The following is a 19,524-nucleotide window of genomic DNA, read 5'->3' on the forward strand; positions in this document are numbered from 1 at the left end:
CCCCCTCCTTGAGCAAAGCCGCTGGCCAGAGAAGGCGCTTTTTTCCTGAAGTTTTAGAAAAATGACCACGCATTTTTGAGAAAGGTCGTGCCCGCTTCCCAGCTTCACCTAGTCTGGGCCACCGCCAGGACCCGCCTCCCGAGCACCCCTCCCCCTTCCCCAACCTAGCGGAGGGAGAGATGCCAGGGCGGTGGAGTCATGCGGCTGGCTTGGGCACCATTGGCTCATGCCTGGAACACGCAGCGGCGAATACGCACAACTGGCGGTGCGCCCGGGCGACTCCGGGCCTGATATGGAGAGAGAGGGCGGGCGTGTGTGTGTGTCCCGGGCGTGCGAGGCGCGCAGGACGCTCGGTGACCGCCCCTTCTCGCACTTGCATCACCAACTCCGCGGTCTCCACCCACCCTTAGCCCCGCCCTCGGCCCTCCTCTGGCCAGTTTTCCCTGGAAGCTATTAATAGCATTACGTCAGCCTGGGATTGGTAACCTGGAGTTAAGCGAGCGCCTTGCCAGCTCGAGGGCTATAAAAGGGGTGATGCAACGCGCTCTCAGCCACAGTCTCACTCTGCGAGGCGCGCTGGGCACCGTGCTTCCCCGGCGGAGCCTACCGGCCAGTCCGCGCTCCCACTGAATCCTTGGTGCTCGCCCGCCGGCGGGACACACCGCCCGCCTCTGGCCGCTCTCTGGACCCTGGCCGCCCCGAGCGGAGACTGGAGGTGAGCATTAGAGCTACGCGGTGGAGAGGCGCCCTTCCCTTCTCATCTCCCCTCTAGTGACCAGTCCCGGGACCCCTGAGCCACCGGGGACTGGAGCTCTAGTCTCCCGCGCTACAGTCGCTCAGCTGAACGGCTCCTTGGCGCTGCCGCTCCGAGTTGAGATAAAGTTTCTAGGAAAGTGAAAGAACGAACTTTCTCTTTTGAGGCGTGAAAGATGCCCAGGGACGGAGGAGATCGCGCGCTCTCAGCCTGTAGCTAGGAGAGGTCGTCTGGGTTGGTGGTGGGTGCTGGTGCGCGGGGGTGACCCACACGCTCGGGATCGCGGTCCCCTCCGTCCCTCACCTGCTGTCCGGACGCCGGAGCCAGAGCTGGTCCCTCCTGACTCCGCAGAGAGGCACGGTGGCCGCGGCTGGTGGAAGCGCTGCTCCCAGGACCGAGCGAAATGAATGGGGAAGGAACGCTCGGTCCGAGGTCCCGGCACAGCCGCTGGAGGTCGCCTTGCGCTCCCGGGAGCGGAGCTCTAGGCGGCAGGACCGGGTAGAGAGCTGCGAGCGAAAGTGAGTTGGGATTAGTTTGGAGGCGGCGAGCGCTGGTATCGCGCTGCCCCGGGGCGGAGTGCGGAGAGGTCTCGGCACCCGCTGAAGTCCGGCGGCTGGGCTTGGGACGTCAGCTCCAGCCTCTCTCGCTGTTGCTGTGGCTCTGGCTTTCTTTTAACCGGTCATTGGACTTCTTTGTAGTCGAAGAGAACCTCGGGGACTGGATCGAACGGGTGGAGGGACCGGGGTGTGGAACCACTTGCACAAGCGTGTGTGTGTGTGTGTGTGTGTGTGTGTGTGTGTGTGTGTGTGTGTGTTTGGGGTTGTTTGTTGTATATGTGTGTTGTGTTGGGAGTTGTCTCACTCTGTAATCCAGACTGCCCTTAAACTCCTGGTGATGCCCCTGCCTCAGCCTCCCAAGTGCTGAGATTACAGGCCAGCACTCCCAGCACCTCTCTGCTTGTGCTGGAGCTAGTGCTGTGTGGTTCATATGGCCAGGTTTTGACCGAAGATTTTCAGTTTTTAGAGTGAAATAACGGAAATACAAGGAGCCGGGAAGGGATCTTGAGTGAGAGAGTAGCTTCCCACCCGGTGTTACTAACCATTCTCTGAGGCAGGAAGGGAAGGGGCTTCCCTCGCCATCCCTGCCTCCTATCTTTCTTCCCTTGGTCGGTTCTCTGCTCCGACCCCACTCTCATTTTCAACTCCCACTTTTAAATTTTCCTCCTAGCCATTTTATTTTCCCTAATTATGTAGATCGCAGGCTTTCTTATAAATTAAAGGAGTTGCCAAGCTCAATTATTTAAAATTTTTATTCTCCCTCTTCCTTGTTTGGCTTTTTTGAGACAGGGTCTCCCTATGTAACCCAGGCTCGCTTCAAACTCATAGCAATCCTCCAGCCTCAGTTCCTAAGTGCTGGGATTACAGGCATGTGTCATCAAGAGAGCACATGTTTTGCATGTAGCATTTGTTGTGGGATAGTGTTACCACAGACAGGCTCTTGCCTGGGGGCGGAGGTTGCGGTTTCTGAGGTTTCAGAGGTTGCTGACCAGGTGGAGACAGAGCGCCCAGCGTCTGTGGCCATCTAAATGCCTTCTCTGCACACCTGTTTCTTATGTGACCCCTTCCTGTCTGTCTAAGCCTCCTCTGTGAAGGTTCCAGGTATGGGACTCTTGACCTGCTGCTGCTACCTGGCTGACAGCTCTGCCTATGGTTGCTGTCTTGAACTGATGGGTCGCAGAACGTGGTTTCAGCAGCTTGGCTGGACTGGACCACCCTCCAGCTCTGTGAGTTTAGGCAAATTGCTTCCCTTCCTGGACCTCAGTTTACTAAATGACGAAATGAGGATCTGATCCAGACAATCCTAAGGCTGGGTCCCTCTGACAGGCACCGTTAACCAGAGCCTGTGTGATTGACTCCTTAAGGAACTGGCTCCAGGGTAATCCAGCCAGGGGAGGAGGGACATGGCCAGGACACCACAGAAACTTCAAGAGAGAAATGATTTCTTGTGAAAACTCGCAATCTCTGAAGAACACAACAGCAATGGAGAAGTGCTGATGTCAGCAATAGTGGAGTGGAAATTACCTGGTGTCTCGGGAACTCAGGACCATATACAGTTGTGACAGACTGACCTGAAATTCTTGAGGGTTCCAGTTAGTTCCCCACGAATAGAACTACACTGAATTGGCAACCAAATCAGCTTCCCTGAAGGGAAAGGTGGAGTCCGAATGTGTGTGTGGGTGTCAATCTCTTATGTTTTCAAGTATGTGTGTGTGTGATGTGTTTTTCTTCACAGCCCGGGGAGGGAATTGGCAACCTCATTCACAGTTTTCAGATAGGAACTGAAGGTTAGAGAGCCTCCGCCCCCCCAAGTGGGTGGTCAGCTAGTGAGTGGCAGTCAGAGACCTGGAGATAAGTCGCTGACCCTGAAGCTCAGCCTTGCACGCTCAGTCTTGCACCCCCAGCCTGCGAGCAGGAGACAGACAGGGTGTGGAGAGCCAGGGAAAGGCGGCTACCCGTTCCTGACTAGACTACTAACAGGTTGGTTTGCAGATGGCTCAGTGGAAGGAAGTGGAAATCAAAAGTGAAATTTCAAAGCCATCGTAACTACTCGGAAATAAAAATCGAGGAGCTGAATTTCTAGTTAAATAAATGAGTGAAGTTTCACTTTCTTGAAAATGATGTGGCCAATGATGTGACACAGTTTCTGACTGCAAGTCATGAAGCAGGAACAGAACGCCAGTCCTGAAGTAAATCCAGAAGACAGTTTTATGATCAGTGTAGAGAGTTCACTCAGCTCTCCTCCTTGCTGTGCTGGGTGTGGAAGAGGGCCCCTGAAAATAAGCCCAAGTCTTAGAGTTTGTTTCCCTGGAGGACACAGCCTGACTCTCGGGAGCTGACTATCCAAGACAACCAGAAAGAACAGGAGCCCGAATCTTTACAGATGGAGCCACCTGATTATTAGAAAGGCTTTCTTAACAACTTTACTACACGCTGTGTCCCCAAGTAAGCCCCACCCCCCAGCTTTTCACAAAAGCATTCCATACCACTGACATTCCTGTTTCTTCCTGTCTTTACTCTAAGGAGGGTGGGGGAAAGTCCCAGACAGCAGACTCTCAGCCCCAGGGGCTCATTAGGAAACTTAGCTGGGTGTCTAAAGGGACAAACTCCACTTCTGTGGCTCAAACTATAAGTGCAGATGAGCCATCCAGTCCTGCAAACGAAGGCCAGGCCAGTGGCAGCTCCGAATTGCATCCCTTAGCTGGTTGTTTTGTTTTGTTTTGAGTAAAACTGGAAAGCAGGGGGAAGCGAAGGTGATTGGGAGGATGTTGAGCCTCTGGCTTCAGAAGCCAGAGGAACAGCCCCCAGCCACAAGATGACAGGGGTCAGTGAAGGGACCTTCAGTTCTTGGCGCCTGCTGTTTGGGAGAGAATTGTATGCATTTCTTGAGTTCTTCTGACTAGTGGAGGGCAGCATTTGCTGGCCTGGAATTTCTGCCTCCACCTGTGGGCCTTAGATCTCCACCGACAGGGACCCTTTGGAGGAGCGTTTAACATCGGAAAAGGTGACCCGACAGACCCTACTGAGTCTCCACGGGAGAGCAGCCAGCCCTCTGCAGGAGATCCTGGGAGGACTGGCGTAGCTCCTGGTGGCACAGATGTTTTCCAGCCCCATCTTAAATGATTTTCTTAGTCCCTCACACCACTCTTGGGGAAATGAGGTACTTGTTAACAGCCTACCTTTGGGGAGGAAAAAGAAGCCACTGGGGGATAGTCACAACACATACTAAGTGGTCTCCAAATCTTGATTTTTTTTTTTTTCTTCTAGTCCTGGTTTGGGAATTTTATGGATAAAACAGCCCATTTAAACTTACACCTGGATGCAGGCAGTAGCTGAGTGTGTACCCGATATAAAAAGACTAGCAATTCTTTGAACAGAGTTCAGGGGTTCCCTGGGAACTGTTGCTTAGTACCCCGTCATGGTTTCTTTCTGGACTTCCTGTCTGCTTCCACTCACCCTCCAAACTTTTGCTCTGGGATTTTGTTTGTTTGTTTGTTGTTGTTGAGTGAAGTAAAATATTCGGGTATGCAGCGTATAAATTAAGACCATGAGTTCTGAAAAGCCAAGCAAAACGATTCCCCATGCCAGGTACTATCCCATGTTAACATAATCTCAGTTAACTCATGTATAACATGGGACCAGGTTTTACAGCATTGGGCTCTCACAAGGCTCAAAGGAGGTAGATAGGTTTTCCTTTAATGTGAGAGGTTTGCCGAAAGACTTCCTGTCCTCTGGGACTTGACTGACCACTGTAGGCAAATACAATCCTGCTCACTCACTGCTCCTGCTTCGGGAAGGGTGGGTGTCCCAGCTGGGAAAGCAGACGACTTCAGGGTGTTTTTCCAGACTGCTTCTGCCCTTGATTTCCCTTTGGTGACCCTGCGGATTTGCAGGCCTATAGAACGATGAGGCTGTTTGGAACGGCTACTTCATCCCCTCTTTGTTTATTCAGTTGTCCAACTGGTCAGCAGGCATCATGGGCCAGTGCTGAGCCTGGCTCTGGGACAGAGTTTTGGCAGTGGTTTGCTGGCTTGGGGAGTTCTGAGCCAGTTTCCAGATGAAGACTGAGTTCTACAGAGCTGAATGACCTGCTCCTTTGTGACCAGGCCCATCCCAGGTCCCCTCCGCCCCTATTCCAAGCCTCTCTCCTTGTACCTCAGAGTAAACAACACCCCCATAAATCCAGATCTTCTCCCTTTCCCTTGCCCTGAAATCCTTTGCTTTGCCGTCTTCTCGTTAAGAAGGGGCTCCTTGTTCCCAAAGGACCTGAGTTCCCACCATTACCACCCTCTGCCAAGGACTGGGGTGAAGAAACACACCCAGCTTCCTCATTCCCACTCCCAGGCCCAGCTTCCTGCGGGAGAAACTTCCGCCACAGAGTCGCGGAATTCAAGGCCCCAACTTCCTGCTTCTACTTCCACTCACTGGCAGATTTGTCTTGATTTCAGGTGTCTTTCCAGTTTCTTTTTTAAAAAGAGACTAAAAACAGGATTCCAAAAGGTGCTGGTGTTTGGTTTTTAATGTTGTTGTTGTTTTTTGTTTTCTCTTGGGGGACTGAGGCCACATTTGTATACTCTGTATTCCAGGCAAACTAATAGAAGCTTGGAAAGTCAGCCCTCCCAAACTTTTAGTCATCTTTGAGCTGTGTGTTTTAAGAATTTGTTTTACTCACAATGAGGATGGCATGGTAAAACAAACAAACAACTTTTTGGTGGTCTGTTGACGCTAATTAGCGTTGCTTTCCTGAGCATGTGTCTGAGAACATGGGTAACTTAACCTGTGGCTACAGGACTGAATTTAAGTGACCCCTTTCACCAGCAGGGGTTCACTGCTAACAGCTCCTAGGTTAGGGTTGGGACCTCTAGCTGGGACCTAACCCATGCTGGAACGTTGATAGGCTCAGTCTTACAGGGTCCTCTGCAGGTAACCACAGCTGCCGAGGGTTCCAGGATTCCTGAGCGGAACAGCCATGTCAGGTCCAGAAAGCAGCAGTTCACAACGCTCCCCATCTTCCTGCTCTTACATCCTTTTAACCCCATGTTGTTCCCTGAGCCATGAACGTGTGTGTGTGTGTGTGTGTGTGTGTGTGTGTGTGTGTGTGTGAGAGAGAGAGAGAGAGAGAGAGCGCGCACCTGTTTAGAACAGATCGCTTGACAATCACCTCTTCTCAGTACTTTGCCCAGCCTGCGTTAAGTGCTGCAGGAAGAAGCTGGCCAGGGTTGAGGACGGCACTGGTCAGGGGATGCACATAAATACTTAGGAGACGGTTTGACAACATGTCCACTTAGCCAAACAACAGTAATATGTTCTCACTTATTCCCTATAATTTCTCCAGCCATGGGCAAGAGACGGGCATGAAATGAAACAAACCAGAAGCCCGGGGGCTGATGGGACTTTGGGGTGGGCTATACTTTGGCCCTGTTGGATCCCATGCCCCAGGACCCCTGAAGCAGTTTGGGCTTAATTTTTTCTTTCAGCAAAATGATGCTTCAACATCCAGGCCAGGTCTCTGCCTCAGAAGTCAGTGCGTCTGCCATCGTCCCCTGCCTCTCACCTCCTGGATCCCTGGTATTTGAGGATTTTGCTAACCTGACACCCTTTGTCAAGGAAGAGCTGAGGTTCGCCATCCAGAATAAGCACCTGTGCCACCGAATGTCCTCTGCGCTGGAGTCGGTTACCATCAACAACAGACCCCTGGAGATGTCAGTCACGAAGTCGGAGGTGGGTTCCGCCAACACACACCCCTTCTCTCAGCACGCATTTATCACACACACTCCATGTGCCAGCGCACGCAGGAGGCTAGAGCTGGGGATAAGAGTCAGCAAAAGCACTGCCCTTGGGGAGCTTCAATTCTGTTGTGTAAGGATAGTGGGACAGAGCCTAGAACACATGAATGAGCAGGCAGAGTGTGTACCTGTGAATAAGCAGATACAGTGTACCTGTGTGTGTGATCAAGAGGAGCAGGAAGGTCGAGAGAGCGGGGAGAGAGAGAGAGAGAGAGAGAGAGAGAGAGAGAGAGAGAGAGAGAGAGAGAGAGATGGTAAATAAACAGCTGGGGAGGCCCGTACAAAGGGATGACTCGGCAGTTCAGAGCACTTGCTGCTCCTGCAGAGGACACAGGTTCAAATCCCAGGACCCACCTGGTGGCTCACAGTTGTCTGTGACTCCAACATCCTCTTCTGGTCTCTCTGCAGGCAACTGCACAAGTGTGGCTCACATGCATAAATGCAAGTAAACACTCATGCATGCAAAATACAAAATAAATCTCTTTTTAAGAACAACAAAAGGAGGCACAGAGAAGCATGCATGTATGAATGAAAACACGTGCACATACAATAAAACTACATCTTTTTTTTTTTCTTTTTTAAGAAAAGATGTTCAGGCCGGGCGGTGGTGGCGCACGCCTTTAATCCCAGCACTCGGGAGGCAGAGCCAGGCGGATCTCTGTGAGTTCGAGGCCATCCTGGACTACCAAGTGAGTCCCAGGAAAGGCGCAAAGCTCCACAGAGAAACCCTGTCTCGAAAAACCAAAAAAAAAAAAAAAAAGAAAAGATGTTCAGAGACTAGGTAGAGGTGAGGCTGTCATTTTAAATTAGGAGGGCAGGGAAAATGTCACTAGTCATGGCCTTGGAGCTAGGACTTGAGAGGTGTCGTGTGGGAAGGGTACTCCCCAAGGGACCCGCCATGTACAAAGACGAAGGTCTGGGCTAGGCCAGTGCTGAGATGTGGTTGACTTCTGGATCTAACGTGAGGGTAGAGCTGCTGTGGGTGTGGATGGCGTGTGGAAGAGAGCGGGAGTGTCCATTTGCTTCAGGGCTTGGGACTGTAGGAGGCCAGGTGGGGCAAGGGCAGAAATTGTGTCCTCGGAAGGTGTCAATCAGGGAATGCAAGTGTGAGCTGGGGGTCATCAAAGTACGGGTGGTGGGCTGAAGATGTGGGTTTAGTGTGGAGTCTCTGAAGAAGTGGGGTGTGAGGGTGATGAAAATCTCCATCAGGACCAAGGACCAGGAGGTTAGCCCTCCTCTCGCTGGCAGCAATGCTCACAGATTGGGATACCGTGTGTTTGCTCTGGGTTCACACCCACTCCTGCACATGCACTGTTCTGTGTTGAGCAACCTTCCCATAAGACACCTGGAATAGTAGACTTGGTTACTGAGCCGTGGCTGCTGGTGACTTTGCTGCTTCAAGAGCGTCAGAGATGAACTCTTGCACCTCTGTTAGCCTTTCTCGGTTAGGAATGGTTCAGGCTTACTTAAGGTGTGTGACTGCAGCCCTGGGGCACGGGGTGAAGCTGGTGCAAAAGCTGTGCCTTTACAAGGAGGCTGGAGTCACAGCTCAGCAGTGAGTGTAAGGTTTGGGGTTTGATCCCTAGCACCCGGGGTAAAACGAGACTGGGTGATAGTCTTCATGACTTTTTGACATTTGTGGAAAGTCTGAGGGGAACCTGGCTCACAGCATCCAATGAATGGGAACAGGCATTATTTATGATGCTGTTGCCATGGATGATGTTGGGGGTATTAGCTGTGCTCCCAGCTAACTTGGAGGAGGTCAGAGAGAGTACCACAAAACAGTTGCAGGTATCAAGTCCAGTACTGGAGAGTGCCTGGGACATTTTGGGAGATTTTTTTTCCGTAATGATATAGTTTGAAATAACAAGATACAGTAGTAGGAAAAGGGAAGGGAGGCTAGATAGACATGTGGAAGGACAGGGCAGAACAGTTGGAGAGTCTCTGGAGAAGAATAATGAATGTGTGTGCACTGTGTGCATGCCTGGTGCCCGCGGAGGCCAGAAGAGGGTTTTGGGTCCCCTGGAACCAGAGTTAACAGTTGTGAGCCACCATGTGGGTGCTGGGAACCAAACCCAAATTCCCCACAAGAGCAGCAAGTGCTCTTAACCACTGAGCCTTCTCTCTGTGCACCCACCGTGTGTGTGTGCGCGTGCGTGCGTGCGTGCGTGCGTGCGTGCGTGCGTGTGTGTGTGTGTGTGTGTGTGTGTGTGTGGTTTTTATATTTACTGGGTCTGTGGCCCTGAGACATGAAAGACAGAAACTCCTCTTCCATTATTCTCTTGAGCTTTGCTTCTCTAGATTGCGAGGCCTCCATCTCATTCCACAGTCAGTGTCTTCTGGTCCAAAAGGATAGGAAAAGGTCAGGAGTGGGTCAGCCATGGTCCCCTAAAGCTGACAGGGTCTGACATCGGCCAGCCCACCATGGACTTTGGCCTTAAGCCAAAGGGTGGACATCCACGGAGGACCGTACTCCCCAAAGCTGGACAGGGCTCTATTCTCTGAAAGCCACAGTATTGACTCAGAATGAGGCCCAGGACATCGGTGTGATTTGTTGGCTGAATCGACAGGTGGTTCAGTGCACTACCCCCCAGTAGCATCCAGCTGTGGGCTAATACCGTTTTAGTGCCGTTAATGGTCTCAAGTCCCTCTTCTCCAGGAGCTCACAGACTTCATGAGAAGGGTGTGCCCTTGTGCTCCTGGTAAAGACAGAGACGTTAGTTATTTTCCTGTCTGTGACTGAATGGTGACATCTGGGGAAGTGTGTTTGGGCTCACAGTTCAGGGGACAGATACAGTCCATCACACGGGGAAGACATGGCGGCTGGGGAAGTTCCGGGCACAGTGGAGAGCTTATGCACAGTGGTGAGAGCTTGTGCACAGTGGTGAGAGCTTGTGCACAGTGGTGAGAGCTTGTGCAGAGTGGTGAGAGCTTTGTGCACAGTGGTGAGAGCTTGTGCACAGTGGTGAGCGCTTGTGCACAGTGGTGAGAGCTTGTGCACAGTGGTGAGAGCTTGTGCACAGTGGTGAGAGCTTGTGCACAGTGGTGAGCGCTTGTGCACAGTGGTGAGCACTTGTGCACAGTGGTGAGAGCTTGTGCACGTCTTTGTGGTTCAAGAAGCAAAGCTCATATAGAAGTGGATTAATACTACAACCCTCCCCTCCGCCGGCCATGTCTCCCACCCCAAAAGTTTCGTAACTTCTCAAGTCAGCACTACTAACAGGAGAGCGTGGCCAGGGAGTGATCTGGAGGCAATTTCTCTGGCCTCAGAGGAGAGGACACACTTATAATTAGTATCAATAGTTACCAATTTAAAATTGAATTTCTTTCAAAGTCCAAATGCATTTTTAAAGTAGATTAGACTTTAATTTACTAATTTCAAATGTAATTCTATTAATGAATAGAATTTTGATTTTAGATTTTATTATTTATTGTCAAGTGTGTGTGCACGCACGTGTATGTAGGGAGTTCACACAAAAATCTAGACCATGAGGCTGGAGAAATGGATCAGTGGTTAAGAGCACTTGCTGCTCTTCCGGAGGACTGGAGTTCCCAGCACCCCATTCCTAGATCCGGGGGATCCAACGCTCTCTTCTGGCCTCTGAAGGCACCATGAATGCATGTGGTAGATATACACACAGACAAACATAGATTTACAAACATACGCATATGTGATTAAAAACAAACAAGATCCCCAAACCAAAATACCCACAGCCTTGATATTTTGGGTTCCTGGTGGCTTACTGTGTGCCTGTGGGGTTTTATTTATAGACGGCCCCTGAAGAAGATGAGAGGAAAAGGAGGCGGCGGGAAAGAAATAAGATTGCAGCCGCCAAGTGTCGAAACAAGAAAAAAGAGAAGACCGAGTGTCTGCAGAAAGTGAGTATTGGCCAAGCGTCCCCCTGCACGGTGCCTAAACCTGCCCTCATCAGCCTTGTGCCGTTGGCAGAGGGGGTTGTGGGTGGTGCAGAAATGCCAGCTGTGGGCAGAGGAAGGAGCAATGCTGTTAGCATGATGAGGGGACTCTGGATATACAGAGTGAAGATTTGTGGGTTGAAAAACTTCAGCATCCAGGGCTAGCAAGCTGGCTCCAAGGAGCTTGCCATGCAAGCCCAGCAACCTGGGTTCGATACCCAGGAGCCACTGTGGAAGGAGAGGACTGACGACCTCCACATGCATGCTGTGGCACACACTGCTCCATATACCCCCAGCAGTGTCCAGACTTTCAGGTTCACGAGGCTTTGTTCACCAGTTTCACCAAATAGAACAAAACAATGAGACCCTGTGACAGCCACTGACTCTCAAGCAAAGCTCTTCTTACTCTCCAGCTTGCTCTGGTAACCTGGAAGCAGTACTTAGACTGTGTTCCTGCCTGGGTCTCTGTCTTGCTTCCCTTCTCCCTGCTTACCCAGCCCTTTGAGTCCCCTGGCAGGCTGTCACCCCACAAGGAACACGAGGGGTCCACAGCATGGGTTCACAGGCAAGGCAGGTCCCAGAGCCTGGAAGTCTCCGCAGGGCCCATGTCTGCTCCCCCGGGTGTGTGCAGGCCAGCTTCTGGCAGGGACTCGAGCTAGCCTCTGGTCCCGGGATCTCTGCTCCCCTGAGTGTGTACAGGCCAGCTTCTGGCAGGGACTCGAGCTAGCCTCTGGTCCCAGGATCTCTGCTTGTTGCTTTAGGGTCAGTGAAAGCCTGGGAAGCTTTGTGTTTCTGAGTACACCTCTGTGGATATGAGAGTCTTGGTGGGATCAGAAATTCAGAGGAAACACACCACCACCAGTGTGGATTTCTCCCCAGCTCCGCAGACCCTGTGGGGACCAAATGCCCTGGACAGCCGACTGGAGCAACCCTCTCTCAGCCCTCAATACTAAGGCAGCTTCAGTGAGCATGGCAGGCTGGCTCGGCGGTATCTCCAAGCCTCCGCTCGCATGACCCCCAATTTCAGAGGCCTCTCCAGGGCCGATACCACCCCTCACCTAGTTCTGACCTCCCATCTTTGGGGTAGAATGGTTCCCCCAGCAGGCCTCTCCAGCTTGATGAGTCCCATCCATGGTTTCCAGGTGGTTCCTCCTACCTCCCCGATCTTTGGCTCCCTCCATAATGCCTCTGTCCATTGTCCCTCAGGAGTCAGAGAAGCTGGAAAGTGTGAATGCCGAGCTGAAGGCCCAAATTGAGGAGTTGAAAAATGAGAAACAGCACTTAATATACATGCTCAACCTGCACCGGCCCACGTGTATCGTCCGGGCTCAGAATGGGCGGACTCCGGAAGATGAGAGGAATCTCTTTATCCAGCAGATAAAAGAAGGAACATTGCAGAGCTAAGCAGCGGTGGCAGGGGCAACTGGGGAGTCCTTATTGAATCCTCCTTTTCCACCCTAAACCCTGAAGCCATTGGAACACTGGCTTCCTGTGCACTTCGAGAATCTGAGCAGCCCAGAGCCGTGGGGGCAGGAGGGTCAGTGGTGCCTACTGCTTGTCCCATTCTGCCCCGGAGTGAACTGCGGCACAGAGCAAGAGCATCCCTTGTCTCACTAACTCCAGGATTTAGGCCTTACCATCCTGGCCATTCTCAGATGATCTAGCTGGCCCCTGGCCGGGGTCCCATGCAAAGCAGGATGCCCACTAATGGGATTCATGCAGAAGTGTCTGCCTCAGTAGGTGGGGTGGGACCACGACCCCCACTGCAGCTGACACCATCCTTCCTAGGGAATATGGAGCGGGAATGCTCATTATCGAGGTTGTCCAATGGCCAGGGTGTGCTTCTAGAAAATACGCTGCTACGCCCCAGAATGACTGTGCGCTCGCTTCAGGGCCAGGCATTGTGCTGTTTGGGTGTTTGGCTTGCACAGCACTGTCAGGATTTTCCCGGGAGTTTCATCAGAACTGATTTCTGAGAGTTTGGGAGTCTGCCATCATGGACAGTATCCCTCAAAAGCATTCAGGTGGCCACAAAAGCTTCCCTGGCCCAGAGGAGTGAAAGTGGCCTGTTGGCCAGCTGTGCCATTTTGTGTTGACAGAGGACGCCTCCTCTCCCTGTACCCACTGCTGAGGAAGAACCTGGGCACACAGCAGGTCCTTGGCTGCAAACTGTTACAATGTCACAGAAAGAAGGCACAAAGAAAGTCCAACCTCCAAAGGGTAGGACTCTTCCTTCCCACTCAGTGACGTGACGGGGCAGGAGTGAGTTCTAGACTAGACGAGCCAGAGATACTCCATTTCCTTTCCTCATGGCCAGAAACCACAGCCCGTGGAGAAGCGTGTTTGAAGCCAAGTGCAGGACCAGGCTTCTTTCTGCATTGTAGGAGGATAATGGCATTGTTTTTGTTTTTGAGATACGGCCCAGAGCATTTCAGCTGGGAGGCCCCTCCCTCTGGCTACCAGAACTCTGGCTACTGTTAAAATTCTGACGTTTCTGTGAAATCCTCAGAGTATTTAATCTTACTCAATTGTATCATTACAATTTTCTGTGAGAGAAAGTATTATTTATCCCAGTATTCCTAGCCTGTCAACATAATAAATATCAGAATAAGACATGGTACACCTAAGTGTTGTGCCGGTTTCTACTAAGTCTTTTGAAAATAGTGACTCTGCCTCTCTGTTATGGGGTGATTAGCATTGAGTATTTGGGGACGGCTTCCTTTGTTCATGGGGAGAACACTAGGTAGGGGCAGTTGGTTTTTTGTTTTTTTTTTTTTTAATATGTATGGGTGTTTTGCCTGCACGTGTGTCTGTGTACCACATGCATACAGTGCCTGAGGAGGCCGGAAGAGGGCGTTGGATTCCCCTGGAACTGGAGTTGCAGAGGCTCCTGAGCCACCATGTGGGTGCTGGGAGTGGAACCCAGATCCTTTCCAAGAGCACTGACTGCTGCTGACTGCCGATCCATCTCTCCAGTTCAACTTACTTTTAAGTATGTGTGTGCATGTATGTTTGTGTAGGGGGGTGTGCCCATGAGTGCAGTTGCCCATAGAGACCTGGCCCAGACTTCTAACCCTGAGTCTCAGTCTGTTGCTTGATGCTCAGCTTCTCGTCAATAAACCCTGAAACACCACCACATGTGTCCTTCACACCACTGTTTGGCACTGAGATAGTTTCTTTGTTTTGGAGAGAGTCTCCTAGGTAGCCCTAGGTGGCCTGGAACCCCCAGAGTGTTGCCTCTGCCTCCAGAATGCTGGGTGTAAAGGCCTGCTCCATCATGCCTAGCTTAGGATAGATTTTTTTTTATGGAAAATTCAAATAGCTAAATATTTCAGTCATCAGTTTCTCTGAATATATAAATATGCCTAAAACACACGTTTTCAGCTTGAGCCTTTTACAAATTACATGCAGTTTCAAAGGGGACAGCACATGTGTGCACCGGAGCATGCGTTTGGAGGTGAGAGGACAACTTGTGAGAGGAGTCGGATTTCTCCTCCCACCTTGTGGGTCCTGAGAACTGAACTCACTTGCTGAACCATCTCCCTGGCTCAGCTTGAGGCTCTTGAGCTTGCCTCTGCCACAGTGCTCCTCAAACACAAGTGTCCTAGACCTGTTAACATCCAGATGAGCGCCTCACAGCACACCTGTGCATTTCAAATAGCAGGAAAGAACGGGAACGGGGTTGCGGGAGTGGGACAGTTTTGGACACGATGGATAAAGTTGTTCTAAGAAAGATAATCCTAATTTTCTGGAATTTCCTGACCCAGTGATTTCTCCCTCCCTCTCTCCCGTCTTCCTCCCTGTCTCTCTTCCTCACTCCTTCCATTTGCAGTATGGGGATTGAACCTAGGCCTTGCACTTGGTAATCAAGAGCCCCGCACCAAGCCCTCCCAGCCTGCAAGCCAGCAGGGGAGTCTAAGTCTCAATAGACACAGGTTTACCTTCAGTGGCCACGTGCAAAACAAGCTGGAAATAACTGGCCTCTCTGCTACCATTCCTGAACTGTTCTCCAGGCATCTGAACGCAGTCCTTAAGAAAAGTGTATTAACTGGTTTGTGGGGTGGGGCGAGCCACAGCGGGAGTGGAGGTCTGGAGACAATATCTGAGTCAGTTCTTCCAGCATGTGGGACCTGGAGATCAGCTCAGGTCACCAAGCTTGGAGGCAAACCCTTTTCCCGGCTCAGTGGTTCAACGTCTTGCCACACGAGTGTAAGGACCCGAGTTCAGAAGCCAGGTGGACATGGTGGCCTGCCTGTAATTCTAGATTTAAAGGACAGAGACAGGGGCATGCTCAGAACAAGTAGGCTAGCCAGAGCAGCCAGCCATGTGTCACATCTGGGTGTGCCTGAGAAAACCAACCTTGGCCTCCACCTGTGCATGTGTAAACACCACTCACACATGCACGAAAAACTGAAAAAGAGAAAAAAGTCTGTTTCGGTTCACAGTTTAGAAGTGTCAGCCCATGATGGGTTCGTCTTGTTCCTCTGGCCTGTGTGGATGCAGGAAAATCCTGAGAGGGAGTGTGTGGTGGACCAAAATCACTTCAGACCAGGAAGCACAGAGCTTAAGAGGTGAGAGTAGGGTCCCAAGATCTCCCTTAAGTCACATCCTCGGTGACACAGGACCTCCCATAGGGCCCTACCTCCCCACGGCTCAGGGACTCCTGGTGCCATTAGCACAGGGGCTTGGGGGACATTCCATCCAATCCTCAAAAGCATTGCTCCATTCCACAGGTGAGAAAGTAGGGACTCCAAAGCTTGCTCAAAGTCCCTCAATTGATCCAAGATTGACAGCTATGCTTTTTAAAACCAAAAGGTTTCGAACAAGAGTTCTAAGAGTGTATGTGTTATGTGCATGACTGGAAAAACATAAAGCATAATATTTAACATTCAAATGCTTTGAGCACATGCATGGTGCTGTGTAGCCACCACTGACTGGCAACCATAGGGTAGTCACTCCCCAGGTCCCACCTCAGCGCTTGGCATACTACTCAACTGTTCATTTCTTCAGGCTTGCCTGTCCTGGCCTTTTGCATCTGGCTTCTTCACTTAGTAAAGTGTCCAAATCCAGCTGTGTTGAAGTGCGAATCAACATTCCCTTCCTGTTCACGGCTGAGTTATAGTGTACTGGCCGGAGGATCTATATTTTGCTCATCCATCCATCAGTTAATAAACAGGTGTGTGTGCTTTCACAGAGTGATAGACAGCCTTTGTCCTTAAGGGGATGAATGCCTGGAATAAGAGTTCATCAAACCAACTGGGAGAGTCTGGAGTAGGGATCCACGTGACAACAGTTTGGAAATCCCGAGTCTGGCTAACTATGTGGCTATGTGGGTGTGGCCATAGACAGAGTCATGACGACAGATGTAAACAGATTTCCAAAGCTCTCCCCAACAGCAGGGCTGTTGGGGGAGGAGGGGTGCTGGATGGGCTCCTGGAATTTAAGGAGTTCTCTTTTCTACCCCCACCCCTGAGCACAATGTAGAAAAGCAGGAAGAAAAGTCTGGGGTCCTTAAGAGAGTAAATGGTCCCCCACCAAAACAAAACCAAAGGGAAAAACCACTGGGTAATTTTAGCTCCCCACCTCAGCCCACCCATTGTCTAAAGTGGTTCTCCATCACACACACACACACACACACACACACACACACACACACACACACCTTCCCATGATGTAGTAAAAACAAATCAGAATCAGTTTGAAGATATTTGAATGGCCCAAGTTCCCTTGAGAGGCGAAGTCCTAGAGCAGTTTAAAACAAAGGTCTTAGATGTAGTGAGACCTGGATTCAAAGAGTGTAGTTTGTGGGTGTCAGTGATTCATTCAGTTTCTTTACCCTATGAAATGAGAATAGTAACAATAGTGCACGTCAGTGTGAGTAAGCATTAATTTTATCTTAGTAAAGGCCAGAGCCTCCATGAAAGATTACCACCATCCACATTTAATGAGGTACCACAGAAGGATCAAGACCAGAATCCAGGTTATCCAATAAAATGACACCATAAGCGCAGCTCTTTCAAGTCTACCTGTCCCTTGAATTCCCAAAGACTTTGAATCTTTCCAGGTGGGCTGAAGAAAGAAGAACCAGATACAATTTTTCCATGTGAAACCTCTTCATTTAGGCATCCACTTGGAGGCCTGTCCTCTTGAGGGCAGCCGGAGGATGGGACAAAGGGGGATGTGACAGTGACAGGTCACAAAGGGAGAGGGGATAAATATGGTTGTGTAGGGCTTCAGGCCCTAGTGGTCACTTCTCCCACTAGGGCTGCAGTTTGTAGACATTCAGGGGGCTTTCAAAAAAAATCACCGGTGGAGGTTGGCGGGTTTTTAGACCCAGAAGAAAACCTCCCTGGAGTCTACCCTGCATCTCCACACCTTTGGAGAGATTGGGCTTGGGGTCCAGGCACCCAACAGCACCCCTGTCAGTCATCTGTGCTCCCACCCCCAGCCCAGGCCTCTGGGAGGCTCTGAGGCAAACTGGGGGCCTGTGGGGTGGGGCTGAGAGACCTGCTGTAAGTGCCACCTCAGTGACCCAGGAGCTCTGCTGCTTCCTCATCTGCGGAGACCAAGGAAGACGCAGGAACCCACCTTGCCGGCGCACCTTTCTCGACACAAAATGACCTCGAACACTGAGTCTCTGTTACCATATTACACAGCCCAGAGCGGCTCTGGCGTCGGCATGTTCAACACCACCATGGGGAAACTACAACGGCAACTATACAAAGGAGAGTATGATATTTTCAAGTACGCACCAATATTCGAGAGTGACTTCATCCAGATCACCAAACGGGGAGAAGTGATTGACGTGCACAACCGTGTCCGAATGGTGACCGTAGGCATCGCGTGCACCAGCCCCATCCTCCCGCTCCCTGATGTCATGTTACTGGCCCGACCAGCCCCGGGCTATGAAGACTTTCCTGGACGCAGCCAGACCACCAAGAGCAAAAACCGCAAGTCTGCAAAGACCTTGGAGCTCACTAGGCTCCTTCCTTTGAAGTTCGTAAGGATCTCTGTTCACAACCACGAGAAACAACAGCTGCGCCTCAAGTTCGCTACTGGCCGTTCTTGCTACCTGCAGCTGTGTCCTCCTCTTGAGGGCCGGGACGACCTCTTCACCTACTGGGAAAAATTGATCTACCTCCTGAGACCACCTGTGGACAGCAACAGCAGCACCTACGCCATCCCAGCAGAGGACATAGTGTGCATGCCTCTGTTGGATGAGGAAGACAAGTCGAATCCGACAGTGGCAGATCCCCAAGGAAAAGGAGAACCAGACCAGGTCAGCATCAGAAGCCTCCCTATGGTCACAGACATTACTGGGATCAGCTCAGATGCTTTTGCCGGTGGTGAGGGAACCTATCATGACTCTCCAAAACCCACCGCCGTTCCCGGTGTATCCACATCCAAAACAAAATCAAAAGACCTTGCCAAAGAGTCATCGACAGGGATAACAGCAGTCGCAGTGGGTGACCTAGCGGGTGCTTTGAGCTTGGCAGCAACCAGGCCTGTAGGCTCTGGACAGATCAATGCAGCCATAGCAGGGGGCGGGTCCATGGGTACAAGAGGAAGCAAAAGCCGTTTGTCCATTGCAAGTGCTGGCAAGATGTCACCGAAAGGCATGAAGGTTGCCTTGGCAGGGGCGACCAGCAAGTCCCTGGAGTATATTTCCAGTACATCCCCCAGCCTCTCCCGAAAAGAAAGCTTGACTATGGCAATTGCAAGAATAGAACCTACTAGCAAGTCTGATAGAGAAACAGCCACTGATCCAGTAACTCTTGCCTTGATGTTGCCGAGTGAAAGACGCACAACTGGACAGACTAGACAGCAGAAAGCCCCTGAGGCCAACACCGACGTCAGTAAGGAAAGGAGCGAAAGGAGGGAGCGGAGAGCAAAGGACAGGGCTGGCAGCAGGAGTTCCCATCACTCCAGGACAGGAGAAGGTCGCCACAAGACCGCTGGGGACAAGGCGGTTCGGAAAACATCCAGCCACAGATCGACTCTGGATGAGAAGAAGGAGAAAGGGAACCCCAGGGGAAGCAAGCGCAACAGGTCACACAAGGGGGTCAGCCATATCCCCATCATGAAGGAGTCCCGGAGCTCCCACAAATCAGGCAGGACCCTCTCCTCCACCAGCTCGGCCACTACGAGTAAGAGGCCTGGCAGAATTGGCTTGTTTCTGAAGAACATCAGAGCCAACCTGGCTGCCAAAGGCCTGGCGTCACAGCGTGGCCAAGAAGTGGACATCGTGTCCAAGATGGAGACAACCAACGTGGAGGCCATCATAGAGACTGAGAGTGGCCGGGGCCTGGACATCATTGGTTCTGTGACATCCGAGGTCATGGAGACAGTGACCTTCGAGGCTTCTTAAAGTACAACTGAGAGCCCCAAACTGCAAAGGGCCCAGGGCCCAGGGTGAGTCCCTAGAATCCATCCAGCGTTCTCACCGCAGTTGAAATAAAGAACCATCCTGCCTGAGAAGGGCTCTCTGCATTTCCATACCGGAAGTTCAGGA

At 51.4% G+C, this 19,524-nt stretch overlaps 2 protein-coding genes across 2 annotated transcripts; both read left to right on the forward strand.

Moving 5' to 3' along the window:
* The first annotated feature begins 555 nt into the window (after window positions 1-555).
* On the forward strand, window positions 556-13,144 carry Atf3 (activating transcription factor 3). The gene is made up of 4 exons (XM_059280714.1): window positions 556-715; window positions 6,789-7,032; window positions 10,869-10,976; window positions 12,219-13,144. Exons 2-4 carry the CDS (start codon window positions 6,793-6,795, stop codon window positions 12,414-12,416), a joined length of 546 nt encoding a protein of 181 aa, XP_059136697.1. The 5' UTR covers window positions 556-715; window positions 6,789-6,792; the 3' UTR covers window positions 12,417-13,144.
* Window positions 13,145-17,241: 4,097 nt separating this feature from the next.
* Garin4 (golgi associated RAB2 interactor family member 4) lies at window positions 17,242-19,412 on the forward strand. Its single transcript, XM_059280159.1, has one exon. It carries the CDS (start codon window positions 17,629-17,631, stop codon window positions 19,378-19,380), a length of 1,752 nt encoding a protein of 583 aa, XP_059136142.1. The 5' UTR covers window positions 17,242-17,628; the 3' UTR covers window positions 19,381-19,412.
* Window positions 19,413-19,524: the final 112 nt, after the last annotated feature.

This window comes from Peromyscus eremicus, chromosome 15, assembly GCF_949786415.1.
Source record: "Peromyscus eremicus chromosome 15, PerEre_H2_v1, whole genome shotgun sequence".
In the NCBI taxonomy this organism is placed as follows: domain Eukaryota; kingdom Metazoa; phylum Chordata; class Mammalia; order Rodentia; family Cricetidae; genus Peromyscus; species Peromyscus eremicus.

What these genes read in the sequence shown, in the direction of transcription:
- Atf3 (XM_059280714.1), top strand. Translation starts at nt 6,793, where the DNA reads ATGATGCTTCAACATCCAGGCCAGGTCTCTGCCTCAGAAGTCAGTGCG. An exon ending in TGTCAGTCACGAAGTCGGAG is followed by an intron (nt 7,033 to 10,868) that starts GTGGGTTCCGCC and finishes TTTTATTTATAG; the next exon opens with ACGGCCCCTGAAGAAGATGA. An exon ending in AGACCGAGTGTCTGCAGAAA is followed by an intron (nt 10,977 to 12,218) that starts GTGAGTATTGGC and finishes ATTGTCCCTCAG; the next exon opens with GAGTCAGAGAAGCTGGAAAG.
- Garin4 (XM_059280159.1), top strand. Translation starts at nt 17,629, where the DNA reads ATGACCTCGAACACTGAGTCTCTGTTACCATATTACACAGCCCAGAGC.